Below are 25,770 nucleotides of genomic sequence, written 5' to 3'. Positions count from 1 at the left end.
GCGCGCGTGGCACGTGAGGCTTCCCGCACGTGCAGGGGGCTCTTGGGGTGTTCAATGCCCCCCAAGAGATCTCCAATGGTCCCGAGAAGCTGCTCATCACCAAGCTCGCGCAGCAGGGGCCACCAATGTCATCAGCCATGCCACTTGTGTGGCCTCAAACATGCACACGTTACAGTGTTCTATTGGGCAGACTGAAAAATATACTTTTAGTCTGCAATTGGAATGAACGTCTTTCTGTACTTGAATTGATAAATAGTGCTTGAGCGCACTGTCCTACCACAGAAAGAACGGCGGATGCATTGCCTAAAAACATCACCTTGAAATAACTTTTCAAAAAACGGTACCAATGGGCTTTGTACCGCAATCTGTAGCAGCTCCATTTTAGCTGTGTTTGCACCCGGCCTCCTTTCAAAGATCACTGTTAGTAGCCTGTAAATGATCAAACCCACAGAAATATGACTGTTCTAAGCCTACTGGCTTCGTCCAATATGTTTAAAATGCAAAGTTTGCTGTGACATTCCCTCATACCATCTGTATTGATATCTTCGGCCTTATTGCTTCAAGTATTAGACCTGCCACCTATCATCCTTAAAGTGTTAGTACCACCCCCCTCCCCCCAGGTTCAAGCCTAGTTGCGCCCCTATGTTCCCACGCACATTGGACCTGCCATTTCTGAGTCTCTTTATGATTTCCCCGACTCCGGCCTAAAGAATTCACGACGCTCTGCAGAAGAGCATGGATGCTGCTTGAATAGCTAACCCCGGCCCCAGTATCAAATTGTCTAATTTCCTGACATCTGGTAAAGGGGACATACATATAAATGCATGGCGCGGTGAGTGAATGAAGTGTTAAATTATAAGATAGCAAAATAAAAGGCCCGGCGCTGCGGTAACCAGTTCACTGATGGAGGGGGGGGGGGTGCCTAGTGAGCGAGGCCCTTGCTCAGAGCTGCGAGAGGCGCGTGCCTTGGCCATAGCGATAGAAACGTATAACGCACCTCGTGGGGAGAGGAGCACCGCTCGGCTCTGGGGCTGGCTTACCTCTGGAGGCAGAACGCGGCTTTGTTAAGATTTGCAAGCTGTGCCTGCGGCTACTTGCCCCAGAGGGACCGGGCGGATGGAGCATGACGAGGCAAAACAGCTCTGCCCCACTGTAGATCAGAACCCGTCGATACAACCCGTGGCCGCTCAATTTTATGTGAAAGCAATTTTATACAGTCAAACCAAGTGAGTTAAAAACAACGGAAACGTGTATGAAATAACTACATAAATACAATGTATTTTTATGGCAATAACAAAGCGCTGTAATACAACTACATATAAAACCAGCAACAGGAAGGAGGGGGCCGCTCAGCGAAGCTTCTGTCAGCGCCGCGCGCCTCTCTGCAGACTCCCCCTGCATTCCAGAGAGGCGCGCGACGCGATCCGGTCTGCCCTGCAATGCCGTGGAGACAAGACCTGGCCGCGCGCACAACGTTATCCTATGGGAAAACGCTGCGCGCAGCCAGGTCTTGTCTCACTTCGGCGTCTCAGACTGCTGAGACGCCGATAATAGTTCTCTGGCGAGAACGCGCTTTTCAAGCGCGTTATAGCCGAGACCTAAATATCTAATGACCTCATCTGGAAAGCATCTTATATGGGCAAACATTATGGATCGTGATTTTTAAGTCTCCTGGCGTTGAACCGCGCGAAAGCGCGGTCTCGCCAGAGACCTATTGTGAGCGACTCTGCTTCCCCAGGAGAGGGGACAGGAGCTGGCCACGCGCTGGGGAATGGAGCGGGACACGCGCACGGGAACGCGTTCGCTGTGGCCAGCTCCTGTCTCCTCTCCTGGAAAGCCGTACCACACAGCCACACCTCCCCCTGCATGCATGCGCACAAACAGAGACACACACAAGCGCACCTACACACGCACGCACACACACATACAGAGGCCCCCGCCACCCCCCCAGCACACATACACACAGGCACGCGCACACACACACAAGCGCACCCCCGCTCCCCCCTTCAACTAAGCCCCACTTACCGCCATTCTGGAGTTCTGCAGCGTCCGTGGGGCTCCCCCTCGGGCATGAGAGCCCCGCGTCACCAGCGCTGTTTCTCTGGGCAGGCACTCCGTGGGCGCGGGCTTCCGTTGACGGAAGTCCCGCACCACGGAAGGTTTCGTTTTCGCTCACGTCTTGTGAAGACCTTGCTACTGAGGGCGGCTATAGGAGCACGGGACACTGAATCCTTCACAGGCAGCCATCAGGCTCCAACACAGAGCGCAAGAATCACAGGTACTTCCATCCGTCACCAATCGGATTAGGGGGGGCTGCCACTTTTGTTGTCATTGCACGCGCACACGTTTTTCAAGCGATCGCAAAAGTGAAAGCGATCGCTTTGTCTTCCTTGCCTCCCGGCTGAGACACCGGTTTGCAGCAGACACAAATGTGGTGACCCGGCGCTGATCCTAGCGGCGTGGTGGAGGAAGGGGGGACGCCGAGCTGGGCATGTACTCCCAGTAATTGTCCGGGCCTGGATGTGGCTTTTAACATTAGCACTTCCGCAGGCCAGAAAACAGAGCCCACGTCTGCAGTGCTAACTTCGGCTGAGGGAACAATGGGCCTAAGAGGCTGCGAGTGGTGCTTAGAGGTTCCCGCGCCAGTGATGCGCTGTGCACGGAACTAATGCGCTTTCACCATGAATGGTGAGTGACATCTTTCCAGAGCACACGGCGACGAGCACCGACTCTCTGGGGCCGAATCTCAGATACAGAGCCGGGGGCGCCGTTCTCTCAAGGGTGTTCCGGACAGCAATGCACAGGGCCATGCTGAGTAATACACCGAGACACAACTCGGGCCTCCCACTCATCACTCGCAACACGTATCAGCCCCTGGGGAGGAGTGGCGCTGAATCTACCTGATCAGACAGTAAGCTGAGTCCCACCAGAACAGTCTAGTTATCTGAAAACCATCTCGTATCTCTAGTAAAGTACATAAAAGCTCATAAATACATGAGGAATGGGCGGGCCAAGGGGCTGTTAAATGACAGGTAAAGTGGATACGGAGGAGGGGAGGGTTAAGAAAATCAGAACAACAAAAGACAGACAGGGACGGTTTTAAGATTTTTGGGGCCCTGGACAAAAAGGGAACAAATGAGGGCAACCAATTTGCTAAAGGCAACCACAGGAAATTACATCACAGAAAGTGTCATGAGCATACTGAGGCAGAAGCGGCGGGCCGCGGCGACCACAGTGCCAGGAGGACACACAGGCAGTGTCAGTCCAGTCGCCGCCCGCAGCGCAAGAAGAGGCATTGGTGATAATCGCAGGCGACGGCGCAAACTAAACTACGGGCAAGAGGGTGGACGAGGAGTGTCTCAGCAACCAGTGTCTGGGGGTCGGAGAAAATACTAATGCAATCCCGCAGAGTGCATCATGCTGCAGAGCAGTCAGTGCTGCAGCTGAGCTGTGTGGCCTCGGCGGGGGTCCCTGAGCGGCCCCCGGCCTCCGGACGGACCTGGAAACGTCTCTGAACTCTTCTAGTTCAAGTAAGTTTATAATTGTAATACTACTTGAATGAGGTCGCTTCTGACAAATACATTAATTTCACGCAATGGCATCTCATCTGCAGGGCTGCCCACTCTCATCATCTTCCCAGTAAGCCTCTTGGTTTAAATCTGCAGTCAGTCGAATCATTGTGATTATTACAGTCAATGCAGGCGGGGCCCCAGGGCTTCTCTGTCTGAGTCTCAGATCTGATCCTCGGGGCACCAGTAAGTTTATAATATTCACGGTGCACAGTGCGTGACAGTAACCACCAGGCAGGACTCTCTTATCTCGGCACAGTGGTGGGGGAGAGTGCCGCAAAACACAAACACAGGTCAGTCATAACATAGCCAGTCGTACAAAACAAGTTTCCCCAGTAGCCCCTTTGAATTTTTTCATGCGGCTCTAGAAAGATGAGCGTTTCATAAATAATAATAATGTATTCTTAGTGGAAGATCTTAAAGCTACCCTGCTCAAAGGGGTGTTATTTCATGTATTTAAGTGTTTCCCTAGCCTTACGAGAAAGTGTCACTCATATTTCTGGAAATGTCACTCATATTTACACTGAAGTTCTGAACATGTCACACATGGCAATCTGAAACCTTGGCAGCTATGGCTTTCCTGTCTTCCGATTCACTCCTTCCCTCAAATTGACTTAACCACGGTATTCCTTGTTTTTAACCTTACACTTAATGTTGTTTCCCTCGTTCTCTTTGCCCGATTCTTGCAAGTAACTGGCAGACCTCCTTTCCTTCCCCAGGAATTTCCTACCTGACCGACTTTGCACACAGTCGATGGGGGCTCCGACCCTGTTACCAGCCCAATCAAGCATTGCACTGAATGGCCATTTGGTGATTTTCCTTTCTTACCAGCGCATTCGCTCGCCCTTCTCTTGAATGCGCCTACCAAATGATGCAAATGTTTTTTTTTAATTTACTGCTCCAAGTTGGATCTGTAAAGAAAAAGAAACAAAGTAGTACAAATGCAATTTAATACAGGTGTGGACATGGGGAGAGCAACAGGAAACGGGGAAGGCTGGCGTGGAAGGCAGAAGAAATTCAGAGGATCGGCGGGGGTGGGGGAAGGGGGGAGAGAAGTGACATGGAGAGCCCAGGTGGAGGTAGTATGACCACCCCATGATGCCAATGTGCTTCTCTTCTGCCCTGATGGGGGCAGGGAAACTCAGGCGGCTGTCTCATGGAGGGTGGTGGGGGAGAAGCACACAATATGAGCTTTTCCGTTGTGGAACTTGGTGCTTAACTTTTTAATGAACTACTCTTTATGAAGTTGGGGAGATAGTGATTTGCCCAGATTCACCGGTTTCAAGGTCGGCCTTGGATCACAAGGATGCAGAAACTTCCTTTATAACATACCCCTTTCGATCACTGTGTGCCCGTCCCTACCCCAGGGAGGCCAAGAGAAGGCACTATCTTTCAGTTATGTCATTCACTTCCAGTGGCATGCTGTTCTCCCGGGACGCCTTTCCCCTTCAGGCTACATGAAGCAGCATGCATTGTTCCAGTCAGGGCTTTAAGTGGGAAGAAACAACTAGGGGGGGTCTCTCAAAGGGACGTGGCCAATTTAATTAAGGCGTGGCTGAAAACATATGAGCTAAAAATCTGTGATTAGCATAGTGTGCCGCCCGCCTTGTATTTTGCTGTTTCTGTCATTGCATCCAGATATATGATACAACAAGTAACATCATACCTCCAACAAGTCAGGACTATTGGCTTTGTCAATAGTTATTGGATGCTTAAGATAAAAAAAACTGCAACTATGGCTTGTATATAATATTGAAAAAGCTTCCAATTAAAGCCCTGGTGACACCACCTGGTAACTTTTGTTGCAATTAGTGTTGCAATATTTAGCAATGCCAAATGCTCAAACTTAATTACTGGGAGACCTATTGCATTGCAAATGCTTGTTCCATATGTTTGCATCATCTCCTGAGTTAACACACCACTGTCTGCAGTTTGTGTGGTATCAGAATGTCTTTGCCAGAATATTGTCTGACTTTAAATACCTTGCTTTAATTATAATCTGCAAACATATTTCTCCATTAGAGTTAATAAAGGGAAATTGCACCCAATGCGATGATATTTTTGGAAATAATATCTAGGATACAATATTTATGCTAGATGATATTTCTGTATATGATATTCTGAGTTACAACATTGTAGTTCTATCACAATCAAGCGAATAGATAAGATTCTTCTCTTTTTTAACCTTCTCTTCGTTAAATTCCCAAATAGATGATGTCATTCCCTTGGCAACAAAAGCGCAGAACTTGTCCCAAAAGCCTGATGAAGAGGAGGAACTGGGTGAAGCATTTGAGTTTGATGACAGTGATGGAGAGAAAGAGGATTCTGGGACAGGTACCAGCTGCCCCAGCACTGAGCCCAGCATTGGCGAGACAGCCAGCCAAGCCCCATTGGCTGATGGACCTCAGGATCGGGTAACCTCCGTCAAAAATGAAAAATCATCACAAGGGAAATTGTCTAGCTCCGGATCCCACTCTGGTAAGAAGCCAAAAATCCAGAATTCAGTTAAGAATGGTTGGTTCCTTTAAATGCTGTTGCCAGGAGACTTGGCAGTAGATAGTGAATTGTGGCTAGCAACAAAGGTTGGTGCAATGCACTCTTTATTTCAAGTTCTAATCTAAAAATGTTTTACTACATTTGCTCTACACTCGCTCTGATCACAGATTGTTAGGTCCTGCCTGCACTGATTTTAATTGCTGTTAGTGGGTCACCGTTGCACCCATTCGGATTACTGGTGTTCTTCACTTCTGAATGTATTCTGAACGATGTTGGTGTGTCTCTTCCACACCTCCTTTGATTAATGGCGAAAGGGATTATTTTGCATCCTTTCTGATTGCTGGTGGGTGTTCCTTCTGTTCACAGGTGGGGGATTAATCTTTGCATCCATTCCGGTTACAGATGTTGGTCCCGTCTGTACTCATTTTTATTGCGGATGGTAAATATTCTTTCCCTCCATTTGAACTGGGACTCATAGTGATAAGTCATCCCTGTAACAGTTTGAGGACTCAGCCACTGTTCCCCTCTTCTATTATTTGATCGCAGGTGCGGTTCTACTCTGCACTTAGAATTACTAGTGGCGAGTCTCCCTTCAACTTGTTCAAATGTTTCTTCTAGTTATCACTTATTTTCTAGTGTGCACCTTCACTGACCATTTTTAACATCAATAGGATCTGCCTTTCCACCCAATGCAACAATTGTTATTTATGGGTATAAGGGAGAGGATGTGGCCTAACGGCTAGAACGGTCGACCTCAAAGCTGGGTAACTGGGCACGAGTCTCATCTGGGATGCTCAACATCCTGTGATTCTGGGCAAGTCACTTAATTTCCCCACGCCTAACAAAATGAATGCGTCCATCTGTAACGCAACTGGTGCTGATGAAAAGTGATCGGATACCTCCGGGTCACGTTTGCGCTGTATAAAACTAAAAAAGAAAAATGGGTCCTCTGACCAACTATGGCTGTAATAATACCAAAGAAGAGTCTCCTTTGTGCCCATTCTGAGAGTGACTACATACCTCCCGCCACACTCCACCTTCATCCTATTGCTTCTAGCTGCAAGCTCCCCCACAGATCAGCATCATCCTGTGTTCTATTCTCCCACCTTGCATCTTGGTGGTCTGTAGAAACCTATAACTGAAGCACTATCTCGCATTAGTGTACGGGTGGCTGAATTTTGTCGATGGCCAAAGGTGGAGTCTTTTTCACAGAAGCAGTTGTCATGATGAGGCACGTTCAGTGAGTAGTACTCCTGTCTTTTGTGACCTGGAATGGATCGTTAGTGGCATAGAGCTTAGGAGACTAAAGGGTGTGTATGGCAACAAGAACAAAAAAAGGCAGGTAAAGGTCGGGGACATTGTGAACAGGGAATGCAGCCAGCAGGAGAGAGAAATGAGTCGAGAGCCCCGAACAATAACCACAAATAATATAATCAGTGGGAAGGACAGAGCCAGAATGCAGACTAGAGCAACTACACTGAATGGATCAGTGTTAGGAAAGGGAATAGTTTCATGAGAGATGAAGGAACGACAGCAGAGTATGGAGTAGAAGATCAATAATAAGAACAAGATATGGAGGACTAGAGCTAGGACAGTGATGAACAAGAGCAACAAGTAGCAAAATAAAGATGTGATCTGCAAGGCAGATGCCTGTGCAACTCTAGGTACACAGAAAAGGCCCATCGAGTGTATTATTTTGTTGCACACTGTTCAGCCCTATGCAGAGCTCTGGTGTGTAATGTGGGTCTCGGTCCTGATGCTTGGATCCACTGTGGCATCACATCCGCAGCACCTGTATATTGTTGTGTTTTTGCATTGTTGTGCCCTTAAACGTAAAGTTTCAGACTGAAGTTCATTTTGTAGAATACACCCGTCTGGGCACTCTGGACTTCGCTGGACTTTGCTCTTGGTATCGAGACTGCAACCGTTAAGACTCCTGCTGCTCCTGGTCTCATCGCCCTGCTCGTCTGCTGCAATGTCTGTGCCTGTGCTCCATACAGGATCTTTCAAGGCCTGTGTGCATCTAACACACATGAAGGAATCTCCCTTGAAGTGAAGTAGTCACTTCCCTGCATCTGCAGGCACCACAACAAAGCTGACCAGTCTGTTGATCCTGGGCTCCCATGGACTCCAAAAGGCTCAGCAACACAGATGGTGGGTCTTCACTTCCCACAAGACCTGTCTTGCCCTCTCACCGAGTTTGAGGCCATTAATCCTTGTTGGAGAGGCAGGAACCAAACCCCTGTGTACTGCGTCCACTTGCCATTGCAAAGGCTTGTTGGCTCTCTTCCTCAGAGATCTTTGGGCTCCAAGTAGCCTACACCTCAAGTGTCTCTTGTGACCAAGATCTTTGTCCTCACCGCATCTTTTGCACCGTGGGCGTGCATCTTTGGTGAGCTGATCGAGGTCCCCTTGCAACTCCAGTGTCTCCGGCATGTGAGTCCTCTTGAGGGTCTTCTTTGCTTCCAGTGGGCTCCCCTGATTGCTCGGGCCTGCTCTGACTACCCTGCTTGTGGTGAGTCACCTGCACCTTGCTGGTCCCGATACTGCACCTTTTTCCTTTCCATGTTGTTTGCAGTTGCCAAGGCTTGTTGGTGCTCCCAACGGACACCGACCCCAACTCTTGACATCCGATGTGGGACAGCTCGTGAATGGTTCCTGGTCTTCCACAGCATTGCCTGGTCCGGACAGCAGCAGCTTCAAGGTCACTGTCAACTCTCCTGCTCCACCTGACTTCGGTGGGCATTCATCTTCCATGACCCCTGGTCACTCCTGAGTGGCAAAGACTCTGTCGCCTCTGCTTGCAGGTACTTCTCATTCTGAATCCACCGTCAGATTCCATCGGACATTTTCCACTTGCTCACCATCAGCATCTTCCTGATGTCCTCCATTGAATTCAACAGCGGTTTCTGATGCCACTACGCACCTATGCACCCGGCTTCCGTGGTGTTGGTATCCTGGTTCCTTGGGTATCCATGGGTGGGGTGGTTTTTTAAACTTCTGTCTTTCACTGGGTTTCTTTAGGGTCCACTAGGAAGGGTCCTTCTTCTTTAAAATTGCAACCGCGACTTACCCATTGACTTGTATTAAGCACGCGATCGTGTACCCACTCGGCACACGGCCTCCATGGGGTATCTGGTTACTTACCTCAGCATTTCTATGTCTTCTGGGTATTGTCTTGACTTAAATCATGGTTCGCATCCTACTATTTTAGTATATGGTTTGGTCCCCCCCGGTGAAGTGCTACTTACCTGTTTTCTTTGCAAAAAATAGTGTGTAATATATGATGTAATAGTGTAATATATCTCCGGGTAGGAGAGATTTGTGTGTTAGTGAGTGTCTTATAATAAATAAATATTTTTATAAATACACTGTGTGGTTCTTTTTCACTTAATCTATACCAATAAGATTACGTTATGGTAACAAAAAGCTCTTTTACACTCCGTTTGGACTAAGCCTGAAGGCTGAGCTCCACAGCTACCACTTAGAGAGCTTGCTAAGGTTGTCTAAGACCTCTAAAATCACCATAAGGGTTGTCTGGATTTGTGCAGGGTGCTACAGTTACATAAGTGAGCACCATATACTAAGCCAGCTCCTTACATATATCTCTCCAGAGTAGATTGTGCTCTGGCTTTTGAATCTGCCATGAACGAATGAAAGAGCAATGCCAGGGTAGGCGAAAAATATTTGAGTATATTTTATATCTGCTTATTTTGTTTTTTATGCTATGATTTGTATTTATATATTGCATTTTGACATATACGTACACTACAGACATATGTTTATGTGCCCAAAAAGTTAATAGTCACATGGACGACCAGCACATCTAGACCCTTTGCAGCTATACTCCATTAGCACATCACGACTCATTGCCACTATCGAAAGTTAGCACAACGCTGTCAATTTCTTTATGGGTAGTTCCTACATCATGTCCTCATTTAATAACAGATACATGATCAGTTGCTGGGAAATGTAGTTCACATGTCATGACCAGTTTACATTAGTTATATGTAAAACAGCACTGGACGGTGTCAATGTCCTGATTTCAAGTGCAATGCCTAATTATAATATATAACATTGGCACAATATTCCTGTTAGAAATTTGATAATTTTTTTGGGATGGGTGACTGTCCACCTTCAGAAATATTTACAACTCTCACGATGAACACTCAAGGTCATTAACTTGAGCTCAACCCCCTTGTAGTTACTGCACCGAGCTGACAGGCTAAAACCCTTCAGTGCTGTTCAAATCCTCCGCCGTGCGGGAGAATGAATAAGTGGGCGGGATTCAGACGGCCCCTGGCCGTCCTTAGCACACGCCCACTGTGACGTCGGACAGCCGGGGGCCGTCCTGAGCACAGACGAGGTTAATTTAGGACAATATGTACAGTGTTTGTGTAGTATCAAAACAGTAATAAAGTAAAAATACCAAGGAATAAAAGTCCCAAACCGAATGAGAAAATAAAGTAAAATGTAATAAGCAAAATGAGAAAAAGGATAAAAATCCAATACGGGGAGCCGGAGAAATGAATTGGTAACAATTTTAAGGAAAATAGCACCAAATAATGCAAAGCCCCAATAGTTCTCCATGGAAGCTATAGACTGGGACCTAGACGCAATTTGTAGCCCTAGCCCGATATTGCAAGTGGAGTGCTCCGGGTCAAAGTCTGTAAAGTCAAACAGTTTGAAAAGGTTTCCAAGTCTGAATGCAGACAGGGGCTTTATCGCCTTTTGAGAAGAAAATTCCTCTTTGAGCAGCCCACCACTGAAATAGTAGCAGCTGTCATGGAACCAGAGGCCGAATACCTGAAGCAAGTTGGTCCCACTGGAACTATGGAGCTTTGCTTCTGAGAATTTCCCAAAGCAGAATGGGACTTACTTGTTATTTTGAGCTGCTTAGAGCCTTGATCAGGACACAGCTGAAATTCATTCCAACACTGTGGAACTGCTGACTGTAAACTTGTTTTCCACTAGTCTACATGGAGCTCTGGAGGAAAAGATTTTCAATGTTTCACAATTTCTTCTGGTGCCCAACAACAGGAGTACACTTCTAAAGCCTCAGGGGGGGAGCAGCAAGTAACGACTCTCAAGGTGTCTGGCAGAGAACCACAGCACAGTCCAGTCCTGGTCCCACTGCCACTGATCACCTGGGTACTTCTAGGAAATTACCTCTTTAAGCTTGTTGTGTACCTGTAGCAACCCAGGAGTTCAGTTCTTTGTCCTAGGTACAAGAGGGAGCAGGCCCAGCCTTTCAGGTCTCCTCTCAGGTCTCAGTCAGTAGGGACAGTCATCTTCTGGTCTTCCTTAGGTAGAGAAAGTGTTCTGAGGAGGTCTCTTGGGGTGCCATAGTAATGCCTGGCACTAGCCAGTAGATGGGGATGAATGCAGTCAATGGGATAAAACATCCCTGGAGCAATCTACCCGCTTTTTCAGTAGTTATGGCTTGCTTTGCTGCAAACAGTTCAAAATATCATATGCTAAGGCATTTTCAAGATGGCGAAAGTCTTTGGCTATTGTAAATTTGGGTTTGAGGGTTGTAGATTTGTAGGGGAGTACACTATCGTAATCACTAGTGTCCTCCCATATCTAACACTAAAACTAAAGAAGTCTGGAAGTGCAAAGGTATGGTTCTATTACACCCAGTCAGGGGCTACATAAGAATTGTCCTGCCATACTGTTTTCTCACTTTCAAGTATGCCAAAGTGTTACATGTGGTTCAAACAGACCTTTAAGGCAAGATTTGACACAGCGGTGTCAACAGGATACCGACACCCCCCACCCTGAATATTCTACTGAGCTCAGAGTACTCATCCCTGCTCATTCAGATCAACCTATTGTGTATTTCCCAGGAGGAATTTCACACCTTATTCTCTCCTCATTAAGCAATAGGATAGGCTGGGAGTTAGCAGAGGCTAAAGCTATTTAGCAAGAAGGAAGTGACCCGATTAGGGTCACTCGCGACCACCTCTCAGCCTTCCATACAAATGAAGAGTCTGTGAAACAGTCAAGAATACAAACCAAGTTATTTATTAGTATTGCCCTTGAGCGGAGTCCAGTCTGACTACCCTCCTAAGATGCTACCGAGGGGACTGACCCTCTCCAACATTACATCAGATATTATACATTTCCAATGTCCAATAAGACCCGCCCAAAACTGACAATTTCCAGTTGGAGCAGGTTAACAAAAGGAGCCACAGAAGATGAGCTACACTACTGGGTTCGGGTACATGTTATCTCAATCTCAAGGTTACTCTGCCCGTGCCCGCCTCTGTAAGCATGAGAACAGACATATCTAACAAGGAAGGTATGCAAAGGCACATTCATGTATTTATTGGGACAACAAAGCTCAGCCTTGGCAAAATACAAAAAAAATATGAAGCTGCTTTCTGCTGAGGCAGGCAAAATGAGACAGAAGCGAATTTCGATCATCACACAAAATGGCGGCTAAATGCAAAACGGTGCCGCAAATGCTAACTTAAGCATAATGCTTCTAGGAGGAGTCAACGGGAAGTATTTGTCTAGTCCAACAAGCCTTCTAACAAACTTTACTGGTAAAGGACGACTTCCTCAAAGTTATGTTTCCTTAATATGTATTAAAAATCTGGCTTCACAATCAAATTGTATTTTGATCAAAATAGTGGTTAAATTCTTTTTCTAGCTGGTCCCATTCCTGAGCTCGCAGTATTAGTATTTTAATCTGCACTCTGGTTTTCTACATAGTTTAGCCTGCTACAGTGAAACTAGCTTTTTTGGCCTGGTCACTGTAGGGACATGGTAATATTAATGTATACTTGCCCCACTTTTTAAATACCATTCACCCTGCTTTGTGGGCTACAAGGCCTACATACAGGTGAATTACTAATATTTAATAGGGTGGTCTTTACCTGTCAAAAACAGATATTTCGACATGTCACGCTGCAGGTTTTACAGTGCAGTGATCAGGCTTCATAGGGTAGGCTGAACCCATGTTTGCATTTCCACTATAGTGGATGACACAATAGGTGCTGAAGTCCACAAGTAGCATTTAATTAAGAGGCCTTAGGTGTATTTTCTACACCATATACCAGAAATGAACAGTCAAGTTAAATGTGCCTATCAGGAATATGAAAATGTAACCATATTTAAAGGGGGAGTAGAGGTACTTTACTTCTTTTGACAGGTGTAAAGTGCACAGAGTTCTAAAATCAGCAGCAAAGTAGATAGGGAAAAAATCTGGGGGTGCATCAAGCAAAAGGTAGTCATTTCATATGATGGCTAATTTCCATAATACCCAGTTCTGATAGTGTCAAGAAGTGCCCTAGCAGATTAAAGGACAAAAGGGACATAGTCTAGTAATGAGTTTTATTTTCAACTCTCCAAACACCAGCAAGGTGCCGCTGCAGAGGTAAACCAATGAATGAGTGTAACCGTAGCTCATATTTGGTAGTTTAGCCTGTGCACAAGGCGCTTCCCAGAACAAATGTACCCTGGAACAACCACAACACAGGAATGCACGAATAACTAGGACACAGCCCTCATCATATTTAAAAAAAAAAAAGATAAACATTTTATAAGAAATCAACATATGAAAACTAACAGAGCTGGTTCAGGTGATTGCATCATATTCTACTTAGTGTATGTATAGCTCTTGTCTCTTCACAATAGGACCATGAATGAGTATTCTGTTTGGAGCAAGTGTTAACTGTGGCATTGGAAGGCAGCCTGAGCTGTGATCTTCTATTGTTACTGGTTGGACATCAGCAACTCTGAGCCTTAGGACTAAATTAACCTATTTGTAACTTGACTGTGCTGTGCTTTAATGCTATACCAGTGAGGTCATCTCTGGACACCAGAGTGGTCACAAGTCAAGAAGATGAAATGAACCTCCCATAGGAATATAGTTCCTCGGACCTGTGAAGGTTGACACAAGCACGCGGAGCAGTGAGGTACAGGCTCCAACCTAAGTGGCATACTTCAGCCAGTTTGAGAGCAGCTTGTACAAATCAAACAACAGAAGTATGTTAAAATGTTATTCGAATGGCCCAGCAAAGAATGGAGCAAACCTTGTGGCGAGCAGAGCCCGGAGCAAGTAGGATACATGATGTATGACATGGAGTCTGCTGCTTGCTGGAGTGAGGGTAGAGTGAGGTGACATAGCAGGATCCAGAGAGCAAAGTTACAGTGCGGTTGGGGATATCCAGTGCTAATTTTGAGCTGGTGTTTGCAGGTGGGCGCACCAGCACTTATTTTTTGGGGACTGGCACTTATAATTTCTCAGTAGGGTTTGACCTAGTGTAACAGAGAGAAAAACGCAAAAATGGGAAAGAAAGATAAAGACGGAAAAAAATTGTGACAAGGGAAAAAGCGGTGAAAATAAAGGGGCGTGTAGTGTCTTGTGGTGGATAAAAGAGCCTTGTGGTGGAATAAAGACAACACAGCCTTGGTTTTTGGCACCCCTTGATATTCGATAGTGTCGCCCATGGCCTTCTGTTTTAAAGCAACAGTGGCTTCTATTAAAAAAGTTAGGCTTCAACACACCAGCAAAAAGATTTTCCAAAAATATTATTTTAAGAAAATTTAAGAAACAAAATTCATGTTCATTGGTGATGCTGAGCAGAAAAACATGCTCCGGCCTCAGGCGAGGGCGATAAAAATACACAATGAGCGTATCACAGTTTACATAACCTATAAGCAGGCTGTATGCTTCAATTATAAATATTAGAACAGGTCTGCACAGTTTAGTTGACGGCGCTTCAATCCACAAACATAAAGGGATCAATCAGGACTTGAATCTGCCCGTGAGAGTGAGGAGAAAAAACCAAGAAGTAATTACAGTGTTCTCTGTTAGGAAAATGTAGGTGCATCCAAAATTGTATGAAGAAAACTGGTCTGGTGAAAAAGGTTCATGAATCATGATGCAGATTCCTGGAATCTTTAATTCCAGCGCAAACTTGAATGATTATGTGGCGATTCCAAAAATCAGATTGTATTAGCTAGTATCAAGCAGCAAGGAGTCTCCAGCCAGGCGGGGATCGGAGAATCAAGATCCCTCGTGGAACACCATGTGATAACCAAGTCCGAACGGTAGGTAAGTGCAAGTCAAGCACAAAACGTTGTACAAATGTGGAAAACCCTAATTAAATTAGCGGTCGACCTAAGGATACCATTCTATCTGGTAACTTGTATTGATTGACCAGTGCTTAATTTGAGTTGGTGGTTGCAGGTGGGGACCATCAGCACACTTTTATTTAGGGATTGGCACTTCTTTTTCCTCATCAAACTTTGACCAAAAAGCAAGAGAGAGATGAAAAAGACATAAGGGGAGAGAAGGAGGAGGAAGAAAAAGACGGAAAAACAGTAACAAGGGCAAAAGTAGGGACTTGCAAGAGTGAGATACAGGGGTAGGGGGTATCTGGTGGTGGTTTAAAGAGGCATGAGGTGGATTCAAGACCATGCAGCTTTGGTATGAGGCAATCCTAACTTTGATAGCACCAGCAGTGGGCTTCTAAGCATAACTTTGGGCCCTGGCACCTATTATTTCACAAAGTAGGCACTGGGGATACATGGGGCCAAATGCGTTACTGCTGTCATTCCATATATAAGCAATTCACCAATCGGGTTAGAGAGCTGCCTCCTTCCGTCAATCCTGACTAAAGCCCTAGCTTGTCGAGGGGGGGTGGTGGTACAACACCAGCCGGCCACGATTGGAGCCGAATGTTATTTGCCAACTGTGATTTTTGGCTATAGCTCTGATTATAGCTGCCCTTGGTACATGATGTGATGACTTCATCCCCTGGCCGTTATCAGTCAGACCCTGAATGTGCTTGCTCTGCAGGGTCACCTCTGCAGACCTATGGTTGAATGACTTCTCATGGCCAGCACGGTAAACAGTGCTGTGTATTTGGACCTCAGACCTAGCGCCCTGAGTTGCATCAGAAGTGGAGCACTACATCTGTAGAGTATGGAATTGTCTGGGCATGCTCCTGCCTCTCCACGGAGGTTTCTGTGCTCAGTTATATGTCAGGTATTGGCCTGAACTGTTGGCTCTTCAACACCTCAGCTGTAGAAGACCTAGGCCTGAACAGAATCCACTGATGCATTTGCTCTGTGCAAGGTGAAGAATGGCATAACATAACACATGCATTTGTAAAAGACACGTTCATCCCTTGAGGCATCTTGGCATTGAATAGCACTCACCAGTACTCCTTTTTATCGACCTCGGAAGTATGAAGGGCTGTGAGGACCACCAAGATTTGAATCTGTGGCCATAAGGTAAAACATATGTTTCTAGAGTGGATGCATTGGTCCACCGAACCACCAGAACCGGCAATGAACTTTACATACAGTAATTGTGTCACTGTGATGCTCATGTAGCCTCCTGCTGCCTTGCTATCTCCTGACAGTAGGACTCTTAGGACCAGGCTGGAAACCAAAGCAGCCCTGGCAACAGTGTTCAAACCAGCCCTGTTCACTTCCTCATCTTCTTTTCTCTCTCAAAAGCTTACTGCTGCCGACCCCACCCCTGTGCCTGTTCCAATTTCCCAGGGAAGCTGGGGAAAGTGGCAGAGGGACCAGCAGCGCCTCCCTGTCTTAAAACAGGCCTCCATAGGCTCCAGCCCACCAGGGAAATGCCCGGTGGAAAAAGCAGGTAGTCCGGATTTTTGGGCATTAGCCTAAGATGCCACCTGCTGAACCAGTTCATGGCCATGCCAGGACTGTGGTGGGCTGAGTGAGGCCTACAAGGTTTTTTTCTTGTGGAAGTGTTTAGCCAATAATTTCTTGTAGCTAATGAATACATAATTGCATTTTTTTGCAGGTGTCAGAATGCTTCTCATATTCAACAATTATAAACAATTTATAGCATTTGAAAACTTGCAGCTTTGTATTTTTGTTGAACGGCGATGGAGCGCATCTCAACCACTCGAGTGACTTGCTGGCTTGTAGCACGCCTATTTTTAAGTCTCGACTCTAGATAGCAGGCATGCGCTGCCTTGACCTGATACATGTTGTATCTGCTTTGTGGGCTTACAGCACGCCCGTAGGCTTCAAATTTGCTGGCACCATAGTCACTCCATTTTTAGTTCTCCTCATTTGTTGTAGGCATGCATATGTCATGCCTCTTCCAGTGTTTAGTTAACCCTTCCCGAAAACACCACCCAATTACTTTTAACATATGCAGAAATCATTGTAGGGCATTGTTTGAATGCCTCAGGAGTGACAACCCACTGTGCCCTCTAGCCTTATATCACCATCTACAGCTGTAGGTGACAAACACAACAATAACAGTGTGACCTGGCGATTATCCTGCTGCCAACAGCTTTCTCGTCCAAATAGGCTGTGTTGGGGTGATCAAATATGTACTTTTCTACAATGAAATGCACAGGAATATGTAACGTTTGTTGGAGTTTCAATGCAACATATACTATTTGAAACCCCAAAAGCTTGGAGCTCCACCATTGCCGAGACCTATTATCTTTGCCAATGCTTGTTGATATACCTTATTCAAGCTGCCAAATGGCTCCATGTCACATGTGACCATTTCAGTCATTCCTGGCCTTTTAGCCAACAACACTTAGGATTTTTAGGCCCATACTTAGATTGGCAACAATTACATCACTTTAGAGAGGTCTTTGTGCCAGTTATGCAAAAATGAAATAGGCCTGTGAAAGATATGGCTGCAGCAGCTCATAGCTTTGAGCCCTGGTGCGGAAATTCTGATCTAACATGAGCTTTCCATGGAAGTCCACAGCACTCAATTATAACGTAGAATCTCTGCTCCTTAGATGTACGTGCTTTCTCAAGGTCTCTGGTTCAAGTAAAAGTAAGATAGGTTAATGCACTAGCGTTAAAGGCCTCTGTGTCGCTTACAATCAGTAGCACAGGAGTAGCAATTGCTACCCCTGGTATACATTAAACAACACCAATTCTCTTGCAAAAAATAACATCATGGCACTTGAAAACGAGGAGAAGAACTACTACAGTCAGCAATGACCTTGATTTGGAATTACATCCAACAAAATATCCTTCCAGAAGAAACCCAGCAGTTGACTTGAGAGCTAGCTGTTGTCGAGAAAACCATACTGTGCTCAAGGGCAGGAGTGACCTCACTTGCTTCTCTTTTTATGAGTATGGTCTGGACAACTGTGTGATAGACTGCCTACACCGAGGTCTGCTTCCAAGGGCATTGACAGAGGACCTCATTCCTGGCCCACACCCATGGAAAAAAGAATACAATATATTTTCTTAGATAGTTTACAAGAGGCAATGTTCACAATAAATATACTTAATACAATACAGTAAAACTCCACCACCCTGTGTCAAGAGTGCCCACGGTTAACCGTTGTTAATCCTTTGTCTTTGAAAATGCTGACCCCCTGATCTGACCAGTGGATCCTGGTGTGGTGAAATTTGAACTCTCACTTATCAAATGGTAAGGAATGCACTTTAATAGACACATCAATTTCAGCTGCTTTGCTAATAGAGTGTCACGTCATCTTATGGGCAGTATCATGCCCTATGCAATATGTCGGGTCCTCAGTACTGCCTCGGGCCCATCTTAGACCTCACAATCATTAGCATGCAATATCACTCTAGAAAGCCAGGTACCTCCAGCACCAATGAAATCCAGCACTGTGCCACTACTTCATGTATCATTATATAGCGCCTAGACCGCATGCAGTCTAGCACCCTCTTTTCTGCAGCAAGGAATTTATCTAAGCTTTCAGCTGTTCAATATTCATAGGCAAAAAAGGCAACTGAAATGCTGCCCACCTTACTTTAATGATGCTACTCGTGATCTTAGCCACATGACCAGGTGTAACTTTGCAACCAATATGGTGCTAACTGTGAGCCCTCTTACCCTTATGGTAGGTCACAACAAATGAGTACACATCTTCTTCAGGCACTATTCAATTCGAAATATCTTTATTCGATTGTTTGATGCAATCATAAAAGTACAGATAAAAATATCGTAAATACATAGTTACATAAAAATACAGAATTTCATTATATTCATTTAAAACCAGTTAATTAAGAAGATAAAAACTATTTCATTTATAAAGTGCAGATTAAGTGTCCCTACGTTTCCTGATAGTTATAACATTTTTCTAGGAACAAAGTTGTTCTTGATACAGATACATGATTGTCTAGAGCTTGAATGCTAATCATCGCCTCACGACAATGGCGAAGTCCTAGCTCTCTTAATAAAGGTAGTAAAACAATTTTCCTCATTTCGTCATAAAATTTACAAAAAAGAAATACATGAATCATACTCTGAGGAGAGGTGTTATCACAGGGAGAGAGTGGTAGCTCATGTGTCCAGTTGTTGATCGTGGGAAAGCTAACCAATCTATGGAAGATGTTAAATCTGAAACGTGTGAGCAGAAATCGCTCATAAGTGCTTGTTACATATATTAAATAGGGCTGAATCTTAAAAGTTGCTAAAACCAGTTGATGCTGCTGAATAGAGGATTTTAGGACCTCCGCAGCAGTCCTATTGGAATCCAAAAGTGCTTGACACTCTTTCTTCAAGTTTTTTCGAGAAATTGCTGAGATATCAGACAGATTCTGTAAGTATTCTTCTCTCCCGATATCTTTAAGAAAGTTATGTACTTACTTAACCCATGGGATTTTTATGGCACCATCCAATTTCAGTATATCTGTCAGGACATCTCTGTTTAAATGTGTCGCTTCTTGGGTCCAGACTCTGTGCCATAGTAGAACTGGCTCTATTTTAATAAGATCAGTAATATAAGATAGGCCAAGTTCTGAGTGGCAATTGAAATTGGAAGAGCTTTTAGGAACTGCCAGTATGTATTTTAAAAAGGTATTTTCAGGCACCTGGATGGGTGCGGGGTTAGCAAGACCCCACACCCCACTGCCATAAATATTTCCGGCTACACCTAGCTTTGTAGATTTTAATCAATTCCACGGGGGTCTTGTTCCTAACCTTCTAGAAAAGATTTTGAGAGCGGCAGTAGATCTTGAAAGCTCAAGCTTTTTAACAGAAAGAGCCACGTCTCATTTTGAGCCAAATGTATCCCGAGGTAGGAAAAATGTTTAGCAAATTCCAATTTATGCCCTGCTATAAAAATTGGTCTCTTGGATATATTTTGTTTACCACAATATATAGTAAAGGTTTTTGATGTGTTGACTTTCAGACCCAACTCCTTCATAAAACGGCAGAAACTATCGACCACACGCTGTAAGCCCACCTAGCACCCTCTTTTCTGCAGCAAGGAATTTATCTAAGCTTTCAGCTGTTCAACATTCATAGGCAAAAAAGGCAACTGAAATGCTGCCCACCTTACTTTAATGATGCTACTCGTGATCTTAGCCACATTACCAGGTGTAACTTTGCAACCAATATGGTGCTAACTGTGAGCCCTCTTACCCTTATGGTAGGTCACAACAAATGAGTACACATCTTCTTCAGGCACTAGTGGACTGGCTCTAAGGCATTAAGAACACAACATAAGAAACACCTCTCATATGACTGGTAAAGCAATGTTTTTTATTTAATTGTATTTATTTAATGCGATTTTATATAGCGCGAACTTTACCTGAAGGTGTCAGAGCACTTTACATAAGAACCAGTTGCAAAACATAAGGACTTAGCATTACATGCGTTACATAAACGATACACGCAGAAAAAAATTGCAAATGTACAAGATGTAAAGTCACACAAAGAAGAGACTGGTAATTATAGTTATGTATATATACATAGGGAAGGGATATGAATGGATATACTCTAAGAGTCACATAGGAATGGTAGAGAGTACAATGGTCTACTGCATATACTAGTGATTAGAGTTATCTCTATATACATAGGGAAGGGATACGAATGGATATACTCTAAGAGTCACATAGGAATGGTAGATAGTACAAAGGTCTACTGCATATACTGGTGATTAGAGTTATCTCTATATACAGAAAAGAAGAGTTCCATTAAGTGGGGTCGGAGGGAGATGCAGTCACAGCACCAAGGGAGGGACAGAGAAGGGCAGGAAAGTGAGACAAACGAGAGAGGGAAGCAGATAGTAATGAATAAGACAGTGAGGAGTGTGTCAGAGGCAACAGGAGAGACAATAGAACGGTCGCTAGGACAGAGGGGGAGGTCAGAGATCGCTAAAATGGCGGAGGAGAAAGGTAGAAGAAGAAGCGAGTCATAAAAAGAAAATGTTGGGGAGCACAAAGGTCCAAGTCCGAAAGTCCAGGAAGAGGGCTGACATAGCCAGCAAGTCCAGGGGGAGAAAGGCAGTCCGCAGCAAAGTCACAGCCTCATCGTTCATAAGGAGCTGGGGCAGAGGAGTTCAATCCGGAGACCAGGGGGTCAGGGAAGAAAGGCCACAGGCGCCAAGGCAGAACGGGAGGCAGCAAAGTCTAAAACAAAGTTTGAAGGGAAGGAGGGGCCTCTCACCAGAGCCCAGTTAAACACGTTGTGGGTGGTGACGTTGTGCGTGGGGGTGAAGGCCGTGTTGACGCAGTTGGTGTGGTCGCGCTCCTGCGCGTTGGCCGTTTGGTGCTGGCACGGCTCCCGGTGCAGCCAGTGGGTTGTGTGTGGGTTCATCCGCCCTGGTAGTTGTGCGGGCCGGCAGGGGGGCAAGCAGGCAGCAGACATATGGCAGCAATATGTGGGAGCTATGGACGCAGAAGGCACAGAGCGCCCAAATGAAGTCCTTCGCCACAGGAACCGCCAGGAGAACGGGCGCCTCAGATGTTGAATCCCGAAAAGATCGCCGTGTGGGCAGCAGCGGCCGCCATTTTAGAGTCAGGCACCGGTGGAGCCTGCAGCAGAGATGTGATGTGTGCAGAGGATTGAGGGAGCTTGTATGCAAATTAGCAGGTTGATGCCTCTTGCACACCTTCAGAAGTAATTTTTTAGGTTTCGCCTATTATCATTCGCTTGCGAATGTAATAGGCGAGAATTCAAGGGCTCGATCGACTCGTCAAACCACTGCGGTTTCTTCACAGTGCATGTGAGTCACGTGACCACAAAAGCGGGTCACATGACCACACAAGTACGCGCATCTCCCTAATCCGCCTGCCACACTTCTCCTCCCCTCGCTCGCATTCCCGCCCCCCCAACAGGCTCTCCCGCCCCCATCCGGCTTCCCTCCGGCCATTTGCCAGCATTGCGAGGCCATTTGCCAGGAGCTCTCCCCCGCCCGCAGATTGTTGTCTTTGCCACTTCTTGTCTTTCGTTCGTTCTTTCTTTTTTTCTTTTCCTGTTTCTTGTGACCTCTTTCTCCCAATGCACCTCTCTCTATTCCTCAACCTTGCTCGTTGTTGCTTTCCGGGTGTTTACTTTCTTCAACCATTAAGTCCTGTATGTAAGTGGATAATACCGCACATCGTCCCGTACAAGCCGTTAAATGCGAGTTCAAATGATAAACGCAACCTGGGGTCAGATAAGATACGGCAAAAGGCAAACTAGGCAGAGTGTAGCCCCCTCGCGCCCACCTCATAGGCACAGTTTGCTATGGAGGCAGAATGCGAAGACTTGACTACCGCATGCTATCCTCGTCTCCAATTCCACAGGGACATAAGGCTGGCCGCCACGGTGCACGTGTGCTTGTATGTAGTGAGGCAGACCATCAGAGATCCTCTAACTCATCGGGAGCCCCCATTATCCGAAAGCAAATGAATATCTAAGAAATATGAGAGGTTCACAGCTCCGTAATTTCACGTGTGCTTGTATGTAGTGAGGCAGACCATCAGAGATCCCCTAACTCATCGGGAGCCCCCATTATCCGAAAGCAAATGAATATCTAAGAAATATGAGAGGTTCACAGCTCCGTAATTTTGAGTTTTGCCACTGCGATGCCACAGGAGCTTGCGTATTGTCAGATGAAGCCTTAAAATACCCTCCATTCTTCTATCTGTAAACCGTGCACAAGCTTGCTGCCATTTGCACCCCGAGCCGCCTGCATCATCGCATTGGACCCGCCACAGCAATGCCGAGAGCTTCACACTTCAAAGGAATGCTCTCCCCCCCCCCCCCCCCTCTGCGCAATGCCTCGCTCCCATTTGCTCCCCGTCGCTCCGTGCTAATTGCATTAGCCTTCGTTCTTAGTTCATAGAGTCTAGGCTACAAATCTGTCAAAAACGAGCTTATGGATGCACAATTGTGTTTTTGTCGGTAAATTCCCGCATTTGGATGTTTGCTAACTTGTTTCTTTTCCTGTTTCTTGTCACCTCTTTCTCCCAATGCACCTCTCTCTATTCCTCACTCTTGCTCGTTGTTGCTCTCCGGGTGTTTACTTTCTTCAACCATTAAGTCCTGTATGTAAGTGGATAATACCGCACATCATCCCGTACAAGCCATTAAATGCGAGTTCAAATGATAAATGCAACCTGGGGTCATATAAGATACGGCTAAAGGCAAACAAGGCAGAGTGTAGCCCCCTCGCGCCCACCTCATAGGCACCGTTTGCTATGGAGGCAGAATGCCCAGACTTGACTACCGCATGCTATCCTCGTCTCCAATGCCACAGGGACATAAGGCTGGCCGCCACTTTGCACGGGTGCTTGTATGTAGTGAGGCAGACCATCAGAGATCCCCTAACTCATGGGGAGCCCCCATTATCCGAAAGCAAATGAATATCTAAGAATTATGAGAGGTTCACAGCTCCGTAATTTAGAGTTTTGCCACTGCGATGCCACAGGAGCTTGCGTATTGTCAGATGCAGCCTTAAAATATCCTCCATTCTTCTATCTCTAAACATAATTTATTTACCTACACACCAGCCCTTCTCCTGCAGACCCTGAGCTCAGTTTTAAGTGATCCTGTGCGCGCTTTACAGTGACCCCCTCCTGGAGCCTGATTATACGCATAATACAGCTGACTGGCAGGTTTGCACTGCGCCACTTCCTCTTTGCACTGGAATTTGAATCCAGTAATGGATGAACAAGCACTGGCGTTGCCAATAGGTTTCGCATTTGAAAAGTTGGAGCTATTGGTTTTGTAAATGACATTTTATATTTATATATCGTTATTGGCATTGTCAATAACAATATATAAATATAAAATGTCATTTACAAAACCAATAGCTCCAACTTTCCAAATGCGAAACCTATTGGCAACGCCAGTGCTTGTTCTCTAAGCTTGTTATTTTATTAGCTTGTTGGAATTCGAGCGCATCATGAATTTTATTGTTTCGTTTAGGCTGCTTGCTTGGTCACTCTCACTTAAAATCTAGTCCCACATGCCCTTCCAGCCCTAACCCCCCTCGCCCAAACCCTAATCCCATGAGCTCTCTATCAGCCACTCTGTAACAGTGCAACCAAAAACCTGGCATTTAGTGATCTCTGCTATGAATAAAGGGATACATATTTAGAATTAACAATATTTCCTACCTTCTGGTGATCACGTTATGTGGGATTTGTGTAGAGTTCAGCTGTCACTGATGTTGTTTTGTGGCACTCAAACTGAGGGATTCCAGGAAGATCTGTATGTTTAAAAGCAGAAGTGAGTTGTTGTAGGGAACGTTGGGTGAGGTCCTGACAAGTGGTTTGGTCGCGTTGTGATGAACTTGATGCTGCTACTATGTGTGCAATGTTTATAGGACATATTCAAGGGAAAATAGGATGCGTTACATGCCATATTTATTTTACGTACCTCGTGGCATAGGAGCAGCATGGTTGACCTATTTTTGGGGCTGGTGGTGTGACCAGTGCTTAAAATGTAAAACAATAAGGGTTGGTTCCCAAAGCTCTTCCATCACCTAGGCTATTACATGTTGGTGCCTCTAATACTAAGGCTGCGTAGTTTTGAATCGACCTCGTGCCTCTTTAGTCTGCTACCAAACACTCCCATCCCTTTATCTCACTCTTGCCTTTCAAACTAAAAGACACACAATTGATGGATGGAATGCAGAACAAATCAACGCATTCACCCCCAGTCAAAGATCGGGGTTAAATCCAGGGCGCCACCCCAGTTTAGACCTGTGCCTCATGGGAACAGTCCAGCCCGAACTGCCAGGCCAGGTCCTCCCCAACCAGAAACAAGCATCCTAGGACTGGTTTCTGGCTTTCACCCCTTATCAGCCAGGATAGCTTGAAGCCACTGGCACAGTGAGCCCGCGACCCGCGTCTGGGCATACCCGGATCACACAGAGCAAGAGAGCAAAAGACCCACAATTGATGGACGGAATGCAGAACAAATCAAAACATTCACCCCCCAGTCAAGAGATCTGGGTTAAATCCATCCTTCTTTTGCTCACCATACCACCCCAGTTTAGACCTGGCCATATACAAATCAGTCTTGACCCTGTGCCTCATGGGAACATTCTCTCAAGCAAAACCTGAGGCAGGCCCCATTATTTGCGTAAAGTCTGCTATATAGGGTCTCCTAGGCGGCAGACGCGATAGTTTTTCTTCTCCTAGTAACTCAGACAGTTTACAATAGGTCTAGGTAGCGGGGAAATTAAATGCTCAGATCTGCTTCACTTGCTCTGTGGAAGCGGCAGGCTGTGTATCAAAATGGCACTGCATGGGAGCTCCAGTGGCAAATGCTCACCACTCCATCATGCAGGGGGTAGCATGGGTAGGGATACGTGCATTTTGTTCATTTGCCTCAGAGGGAGAGTTTGTGGATTTCCGGATGGTTGCATAGCAGGGACAGGCATTGCTAATCCATATAGCTTTGGCTATGACACAAGAGGCCCGGTCAACCCAATCTCTTGAAATGTCTAGATGTCATTGGGAAGAGGATTCACCATCTAAC

General features: G+C 45.7%; 1 protein-coding gene across 4 annotated transcripts in view; it reads left to right on the top strand.

Moving 5' to 3' along the window:
- Positions 1-25,770, top strand: part of ARHGEF10L (Rho guanine nucleotide exchange factor 10 like) — a 763,679-nt gene that overhangs the window by 158,403 nt on the left and 579,506 nt on the right. For all 4 annotated transcript variants that reach the window (XM_086922050.1, XM_086922049.1, XM_086922052.1 and 1 more), the window contains exon 3: positions 5,781-6,047. In XM_086922050.1, coding sequence (XP_086778176.1) covers positions 5,781-6,047 — 267 coding nt within the window. The remainder of the gene's footprint in view (positions 1-5,780; positions 6,048-25,770) is intronic.

This window comes from Lissotriton vulgaris, chromosome 5 (genome assembly GCF_964263255.1).
Source record: "Lissotriton vulgaris chromosome 5, aLisVul1.2, whole genome shotgun sequence".
Classification (NCBI taxonomy): Eukaryota; Metazoa; Chordata; class Amphibia; order Caudata; family Salamandridae; genus Lissotriton; species Lissotriton vulgaris.
The sequence above is the reverse complement of the archived record's forward strand: the minus strand, read 5'-3'. Positions and strand labels throughout refer to the sequence as shown.